The following is a 9,095-nucleotide window of genomic DNA, read 5'->3' as shown; positions in this document are numbered from 1 at the left end:
CAGAGACAATATATTCCATATAAAGTCTTTATAATTTCAATGTCTTGAATAAGCAAATATTATTGACAGCACATAACATTTAATATTCATTCTAAACTGTTGCAATTGAACACTGATGTCGGTAGGTACAGAATTGTAAAAATATTTATTTCTTAATTATAACTGAGCTGTAATTTGTTAGCAGTGTTTAGTCTTTTCTTACCATTTAATAGTTAAAATGAAAGGGAATGCACTCCAGTTACAAGTACAGCGAGTGCTATCTTTAGTGTAGACAATCGCACAACTCTGGCTGCAAGATGTTGTGGTTGGATCACATCAGACTGCATATGGAAAAATGAACAATCTGACCTAAATATACTTAACCATCATCCCACTGAATCTATGCAATCCCCAGGACTTTGCTAATCTAATTGGACTCGAGTGAGCTCAGAAACAGAGCAGCTGATAGCGCTTGTAGGGATATAGTCTGACATTATTTCCATAACCATGTTTGGAACCAGAAAAGATCCAACAACACAAATCCGACTTTGTGGGTAATTTCGCGTTGAATTCTCCAATTTCTGTTATAATCACTGTTAACTACTAGGGATGCTTGTTGGGCAATTCCTGAAGGGATACATGTACATGTCTATCTGGAATTCAATGTACCAAGCTTCTAATGATCATCTCATAACAACTTGTGCTAAACATTTCACTCGACCCAGTCTGAAGACATGAGCAGACGCCAGATAAATTCATACTTAACTCAAGCTCACAGGTCCAGTATACCAAATCGATTCCTCATTGTGTCAGCTGTGGCTCAGTGGGTGGCACTCTCACCTTCTGAGTCAGTAGGTTGTGGCTTCCATCCTACTCCAGAAACTTGAGCACAAAAATCTAGGTCTGACACTCACAGTGCAGTACTGAGGGAGTGCTGCACTGTCGGAGGTGCTGTCTTTCAGATGAGACGTTAAACCGAAGCCCTGTCTGCCCTCTCAGGTGGACGTAAAAGATCCCATGGCCACTATTTCGAAGAAGAACAGGGGAGTTCTTCCCAGTGACCTGGGGCCAATATTTATCCCTCAATCAACATTACTAAAAAAAAAAATTCTGGTCATTATCACATTGCTGTTTGTGGGAGCTTGCTGTGTGCAAATTGGCTGCCATGTTTCCTACATTACAACAGTGACTACACTTCAAATAGTACTTCATTGGCTGTAAAGCGCTGTGGGACATCCTGAGGTCGTGAAAGGTGCTATAGAAATGCAAGGCTTCAAGTCTTCATTGGATGAATCCCCATCTGGTGGTTTACATTGACTAGATAACCAACCAAGGAGGACATTACAAATTCGCAACATAATCAGATTCATGACTGGTATCAGTAGCGTAAATCATGGCTGGTCAGTGTCGGCTGTGACTCAGTGGGCAGCACTCCAGCCTCTGAGTCAGAAGGTTGTGGGTTCAAGTCCCACTCCAGAGACTTGAGCACAAAATCTAGGCCGACACTCCCAGTGCCAGTACCAAGGGAGTGCTGCACTGTCTGAGGTGCCGTCTTTCATACGAGATGGTAAACAGAGGCCCTGTTCCCCTTTTCAAGTGGATGTGAAAGGTCCCACGGGCTCTATTTTGAATAAGAGCGGGGGACTTCTCCCCAGTGTCCTGGGCCAATATTTATCCCTCAATCAACATCACTAAAAAAAAATTATCTGGTCATTATCACATTGCTATTTGTGGGAGCTTGCTGTGCACAAATCGGTGAACACGTTTCCTACATTACAACAGTGACTACACTTTGAAAGCGCTTTGGGATGTCCTGGGGATATGAAAGGCGTTATAGAAATGCAAGTTATTTCTTTCACAGGAGGCCATTCGGCCCATTGCTATCTTCTCACCTGCAGCTGTCTGTTTTACATTCTTCATTTATTTCAATGCTGGATGCTAATTGGCTCAGAAGTATCCAGTTGCACTTGATGCGAAGAGACCTTGATGGCCTTATAATGGAGGCGTGATGCTGGGATGTCAATTCTTTTCTTTCTCGCCCCTACTTGCCTCGAGGTGGTGGTAGTGGGGCCGCCTTCTTGTCTTGTTGCCTTGTCCTTGTGAGAATGGTGCTCCCGCCATGGTGTCCCCTATCCGTTGGGTTGGTGTAACCTCACGCACCACCCTCCCCAATCGCCAGTATTGCTTTCGCCTGAGAGGTCGGAAAAATACTATCTCGGAAATTCCTCCCCGACTCTACAACACAAGCAGGCCCCCCCGAAAACCATGGCTACCCGGGTTGCATCATTAGACGTACTTGACATAACTTCCCTGCCCCCTCCTACGATGGGTCCTATGGCCATTAGGGACACAGCTCTGGAATTCCCTCCTAAACCTCACCGCCTCTCTCTCTCTCTCTCCTCCTTTAAGGTGAGAAGGGGTGACCTGATAGAAATCTTTAAAAGGGGTTTGATAAGGTAAACGTAGAGATGTTTCCACTTGTGGTGGGGGAGGGAGAGGGATGGTCCAAAACTAGGGTTCATCAATATAAGATAGTCACTAATAAATCCTATAGGGAATTCAGGAGAAACTTATTTTTTATTCGTTTATGGGATGCGGGTGTCACTGGCAAGGCCAGCATTTATTGCCCATCCCTAATTGCCCTTGAGAAGGGGGTGGTGAGCCGTCTTCTTGAACCGCTGCAGTCCGTGTGGTGAAGGTGCTCCCACAGTGCTGTTCGGGAGGGTGTTCCAGGATTTTGACCCAACGACTTTGAAGGATCAGCCGATATACTTCTAAGTCAGGATGGTGTGTGACTTGGAGGGGGTGGTGTTCCCGTGGGCCTGCTGCCCTTGTCCTTCTAGGTGGAAGAGGTCGCGGGTTTGGGAGGTGCTGTCAAAGAAACCTTGGCGAGTTGCTGCAGTGCATCTTGTAGATGGTACACACTGCAGACACGGTGCGCCGGTGCTGGAGGGAGTGAATGTTTAAGGTGGGGTGCCAATCAAGCGGGCTGCTTTGTCCTGGATGAGGTCGAGCTTCTTGAGTGTTGCTGGAGCTGCACTCATCCAGGCAACTTCTTTACCCAGAGAGTGGTGAGAATGAGGAACTCGCTACCACAGGGAGTGGTTGAGGTGAATAGCGTAGATGCATTTAAGGGGAAGCTAGAGAAGTACATAAGGGAGAAAGGAATAGAAGGATACATTGACGGAGTTAGATGAAAAAGGGTGGGAGGAGGCTCGTGGGGAGCATCAACGCCAGCACGGACCAGTTGGGTCAAATGGCCTGTGTCTGTGCTGTAAATTCTACGCAAAACCTACCTCTTTCACCTGTCCTAATATCTCCTTCTGTGGCTCGGTGTCAAATTTTGTTCGGTAACGCCCCTGTGTAGCGCCTTGGGACATTTTACATTAAAGGCGCTATATTATTACAAGTTGTTGTTGTAAGCAAATGAGAGTCAAAATTTACAAGTACAATGGAGAAATCTTTAATTTCAGGCTTCAGGTCACTTCCAGGTGAAGTGGAATCCGGTGTTTTAGAGCCGCGGACCTAGTCAGCATTCACATCAACACATTCCACAGAATTTAACGCCGAGCCCAACATTAAAATATTTTACAGTCCGGTTGCAGAGCCACGGGAATTTCCTCTACATCTCGGTCATCCAAAATAAAACCTTCTGATCACCGCCAATCGCACATAACGGGAGTGTCCGATGCCAGCTCAGCCCTGAAGCCACGGGTGCAGAACCCAGCATAATCGCCTGCAACAAGTAAAGAATGTGATTTTTTTTACGCCGGTGCAGCAGTCAGTCTGTCCCCACTGCTACTTTTCAGGATTCAGGACAGGAGGAGCAGAGGTGATCGCCTCGAGTCCGGGCCAACAGTTATCTCTCAATTTACAACATTTATCCCATTTAATATTTACAGGACCTTGCTGTGCGCAAACTGGCTGCCGCGTTTGTCTACATTACAACAGTGACTACACTTCAAAAATAATTAACTCATTGCCTAGGAAATGCTTTGGGACGTCCTGAAGGGTGTGTATGTATATAAAACGTGCTTGTGTGAGTGTGTGTGTGTGTGTGCGTGTGAGTGAGTGAGTGAGTGCGAGTGAGTGAGTGTGTGTGCGTGCGTGTGCGAGTGTGTATGCGAGTGAGTGACTGAGTGTGTGTGTGTGGGCGGTGTGTGTGTGTGTGTGTGTGTGTGGGTGGTGTGTGTGTGTGTGGGGTGAGTGTGTGTGTCTGTGTGTGTGGGCGGTGTGTGTGTGGTGTGGGCATGTGTGTAGATGTGCGCATGCATCAGGGGAGGAAAAGCAGGATTCTGAAAGTATTTACAACAGCGATGAGAAATCTGATAAAAATGTTATCAGATGGGAGAAAAATCAATGCTCAGCGGGTAGCACACTCGCCTCTGCCACCCCCTCTCCCCCACCCCACCCTCCCTACTTTTCCAATACACTTCCTCCCCTCTCTCCCTCAGCTGTGGCTCAGTAGGCAGCACCCTCGCCTCGGAGTCAGAAGGTTGTGGGTTCGAGTCCCACTCCAGAGACTTCAGCACAAAAATCCAGGCTGACACTCCGGTGCAGTGCTGAGGGAGTGCTGCACTGTCGGAGGTGCCGACTTTCAAATGCGACGTTAAACCGAGGCCCCGTCTGCCCTCTCTGTTAAAAGATTCCATGGCACTATTTCAAAGAAGAGCAGGAGAGTTATCCCCGGTGTCCTGGCCAATATTTATCCCTCAACCAACATCTGGTCATTATCACATTGCTGTTTGTGGGAGCTTGCTGTGCGCAAGTTGGCTGCCGCATTTCCCACATTACAACAGTGACTGCACTTCAAAAAGGTACACCATTGGTTGTAAAGCGCTTTGAGACGTCCCGAGGTCCTAAAAGGTGCTATATAAATGCAAGTTTTTTCGTATTGATTACTAATTACTGGGAAACATGGCCAGTATATATTTTGTTCCCTTACCTGGGGATGACCCAAGTGATGGACGAGTAATTGGGAGTCCACCTTGCCCGGGTAGCCAGTCGTTGCAAAAAGATTCTCGTTGGCTTTTGACCATCTGGACAACCAAAAGGAGAAGAATTGCAAACATTTAACGAACCATTTTGCAAGCAAGCTTCCAATTTTAATTGCAACAAGTGGATAGTTGAAAATATGCTGTTCAAAATCGAAGCTTTCAATGCTTAGCCAGTCTGAAGAATCGCTGATAGAAGGCGATAAAGCCGGCACAGGCACAATGGGCCGAATGGCCCCCTCCTGTGCTGCATCATTCTGTGATTCTGGGAGCAATGTTCCCTTGAAGCCCCGCGGCCGCCCAGCGCTCTGCAGCTCCCGCGCAACCGGCTCACCGGCTTTTAAATAGGAATAACCGTGCATGCGCGGTATTTTGAGCGGGCTGCACAGTCCCTTATAGGGGGCCACGCACCCAAAAAAAAATTAAAGGGAACATTGTCTCGGAGTGCCCAATGTTTTATTATCTTCACGGACCACGTATAAAGTATAAAGCAAAGTTCCCATTAGTTTACAGATATCTGCAGCTCCTGATGATATTAACAGACCTCGGTGTTGTGATTTAGGGATTTATCAGAGAATTGCAGCAAGGTCAACTCGTTGCAAACAACCAGGCCCAAAAAACCTAAACAAGACAAATTAGCAACTAGGACATAAAGTGCAAATTGAACTCAACTGAGAGGTAGTTTGCTCACTCCCATAGAAACATAGAAGATAGGGGCAGGAGTAGGCCATTCAGCCCCTCGAGCCTGCTCCGCCATTCAATGCGATCATGGCTGATCATCCAATTTCAGTACCCTGTCCCTGCTTTCTCCCCATACCGCTTGATCCCTTTAGCCTTAAGAAATATATCCAACTCCTTCTTGAATATATTTAATGAATTGGCCTCTACTGCCTTCTGTGGTAGAGAATTCCACAGGTTCACCACTCTCTGGGTGAAGAAATTCCTCCTAATTTCTGTCCTAAATGGCTTACCCCTTATCCTTAGACTGTGACCCCTGGTTCTGGACTCCCCGACCATCGGGAACATCCTTCCTGCATCTAGTCTGTATAGTCCTGTCAGAATTTTATAAGTTTCAATGAGATCCCCTCTCATTCTTCTAAACTCCAGCGAGTACAAGCCCAATCGTCCCAATCTCTCCTCATACGTCATTCCTGCCATCCCAGGTTATCAGTCTGGTGAATCTTCGCTGAACTCCTTCCATGGCAAGAACATCCTTCCTCAGATAAGGCGACCAAAACTGCACACAATACTCAAGGTGTGGTCTCACCAAGGCCCTGTACAACTGCAGCAAGACATCCTTGTTCCTGTACTCGAACCCTCTCGCTACGAAGGCCAACATACCATTTGCCTTCTTAACCGCCTGCTGCACCTGCATGCTTACCTTTAGCGACTGGTACACAGGGACACCCAGGTCTCGTTGCACTTCCCCTTCTCCCAATCTATTGCCATTCAGATAATAATCTGCCTTCCTGTTTTTGCCACCAAAGTGGACAACCTCACATTTATCCACATTATACTGCATCTGCCATGCTTCTGCCCAATCACCCAACCTGTCCAAATCATCCCGGAGTCTCTCGGCATCCTCCTCACAGCACACACGCCCACCCAGCTTTATGTCGTTTGCAAACTTGGAGATATTATATCTAGTTCCCTTGTCTAGATCATTAATATATATTGTGAATAGCTGGGGTCCATATATAAAGGATGAACATCCTGTGCAAAGTATCATTTTTTGGGATGTGGGCGTCGCTGGCAAGGCCAGCATTTATTGGCCATCCCTAATTGCCCTCGAGAAGGTGGTGGTGAGCCGCCTTCTTGAACCGCTGCAGTCCGTGTGGTGAAGGTGCTCCCACAGTGCTGTTTGGGAGGGAGTTCCAAGATTTTGACCCAGCGACGACGAATCGATGGCAATTTATTTCCAAGCATAATAACCCTCAACACTTATAGGGGGCTGTCCTATGATGAGAGATTGTGTAGAATGGGCCTAAATTCTCTGGAGTTTAGAAGAATGAGAGGTGATCTCATTGAAACATATAAGATTCTGAGGGGGATTGACAGGGTAGATGCTGAGAGGTTGTTTCCCCCTGGCTGGAGGGTCTAGAACCAGGGGTCACAGTCTCAGAATAAGGGGTCGGCCATTTAAGACTAAGATCAGGAGGAATTTCTTCACTCAGAGGGTGGTGAATCTTTGGAATTCTCTACCCCAGAGGGCTGTGGAGGCCGAGTCGTTGAGTATATTCAAGGCTGAGATCGATAGATTTTTGGACTCATGGCGAATCGAGGGATATGGGGATCGTGCGGGAAAGTGGAGATGAGGTTGAAGATCAGCCATGATCTTATTGAATGGCGGAGCAGGCTCGAGGGGCCAAATGGCCGACTCTTGCTCCTAATTCTTATGTTCTTATGATATAGAATCATAGAATAGTACAGCACAGGCGGCCATTCGGCCCCTCGAGTCTGTGCCGGCCCTTTCAGAGAGCAATCTGGTCAGTCCCACTCCCCCGCTCTTCATCTGCTATTGTTTTCTCCTTCAAGTACTGATCCAATTCCCTTTTGAAAGCTATTGTTGAATTTGCTTCCACCGCCCTTTCAGGCAGCGCATTCCAGATCACAACAACTCGTTATTAAACTTACGACGGAAGTTTGAGTGAAAAGAAACTTGGATGCGGATGGAGGGGAAAGAGAGGGACGGGCATTACTCCACTTTAACCAACAAGATTTTCAGCCCCATGCCATCTCTCGAACTAAAAAGTGACCATTTTCCCCCAAATCCTATCTCCTCTTGCAGGATCCATTGGTGCAGTTTTATAGCTGGAATCTCACCATTTTTCCCAATGGGAATAAAAAGAACCAAAAACAAATTGCATAAAACATTCTGACTGTGCGTTACTCCATCATTGCATCTGTGGCCATTCTTTTTTCTCCCTCCTCAAATAGTGCACAGAATAGCTTAATGATGAAGCCACTGTAGGTATCACTGCGAGGGGAGATTCTCTCTATTGAAAAGAACGGGACCACAGCAGTGAGTAAATTCCGAGTTACCGGAATTGTCGAGCTCCATCCAAGTGCGACGGTCTCTTTTCTTGAGGGTAACTGCAAGACAGAAACAGAATAATAATCAGCAGCATAAAATACACACAAATGCACACACAGGTGGTCACGAAGGCCCCAGTATTTACTCAGGACCGCGAAGAGAGTGCAGGGGGCGGGGGCGGATTTCTGGATGGGAAATCCATTATGACAGGATCCCTGGTCCGACGTCTCCTAAATTTTTTCAGTACATAGAAACATAGAAGATAGGAGCAGGAGTAGGCCATTCGGCCCCTCGAGCCTGCTCCGCCATTTAATGAGATCATGGCTGATCATCCAAATTCAGTACCCTGTCCCTGCCTTCTCCCCATATCCCTTGATCCACATAGCCGTAATAAATATATCTAACTCCTTCTTTAATATATTTAATGAATTGGCCTCAACTGTCTTCTGTGGTAGAGAATTCCACAGGTTCACCACTCTCTGGGTGAAGAAATTCCTCCTCATCTCAGTCCTAAATGGCTTACCCCTTATCCTTAGACCCCTGGTTCTGGACTCCCCCGCCATCGGGAACATCCTTCCTGCATCTAGTCTGTCTAGTCCTGTTAGAATTTTATAAGTTTCAATGAGAGTACGTTTCCCGGCCAACAGCCATCCCGATTGACAGACCGGCTGCCTGTTGGGTGGGAAAGGAGCCGAGGAGCCAGACGGCAGGTATGTGGGGGGGTCAGACAGATCGCCGGGTGGGAGGGGTCGGAGATCGCAGGGGGGGGGGGGGTGGTTACAGAGGTTAGCTCGCTGGGCCTGGAGGACACACTCCTGCTCCTCCTGGCCCACAGGCAGTTCTGTAAATACACTTACCTCATGGATTCAGCCCATCTCGCCTCCTTTTACCTGCCAGGTTTCCCGAGCCAACATGAGTTAAAAATGTTAAAATGGAGGCTCGCAGCCTCTTTAAAAGATTCCAGTGACCGACCTGACTCCCGAGAGTGGATTGGACGCCCACCCTCCAACCCGCCTCCATTAACATTTTTTTTTTTAAACTTCCCACTTCACCCAAAGTTGGGGGTTAAATTTATTCCCTTAGAGTCT

General features: G+C 47.2%; 1 protein-coding gene across 1 annotated transcript in view; it reads right to left on the bottom strand.

Moving 5' to 3' along the window:
- Window positions 1-3,418: 3,418 nt before the first annotated feature.
- nup37 (nucleoporin 37) overlaps window positions 3,419-9,095 on the bottom strand; it is a 41,283-nt gene continuing 35,606 nt past the window's right edge. Inside the window, exons 6-8 of the mRNA XM_086009599.1 lie at window positions 8,016-8,066; window positions 4,925-5,018; window positions 3,419-3,715 (exon numbers count right to left, since the gene is read on the bottom strand). Of these exons, the coding sequence (XP_085865725.1) occupies window positions 3,602-3,715; window positions 4,925-5,018; window positions 8,016-8,066 (259 nt within the window). The 3' untranslated portion in view covers window positions 3,419-3,601. The remainder of the gene's footprint in view (window positions 3,716-4,924; window positions 5,019-8,015; window positions 8,067-9,095) is intronic.

Source organism: Somniosus microcephalus, chromosome 16 (genome assembly GCF_052327205.1).
Source record: "Somniosus microcephalus isolate GS21.2 chromosome 16, FLI_Smic_1.0, whole genome shotgun sequence".
Classification (NCBI taxonomy): Eukaryota; Metazoa; Chordata; class Chondrichthyes; order Squaliformes; family Somniosidae; genus Somniosus; species Somniosus microcephalus.
This window is presented reverse-complemented; position numbering and strand designations above follow the sequence as displayed.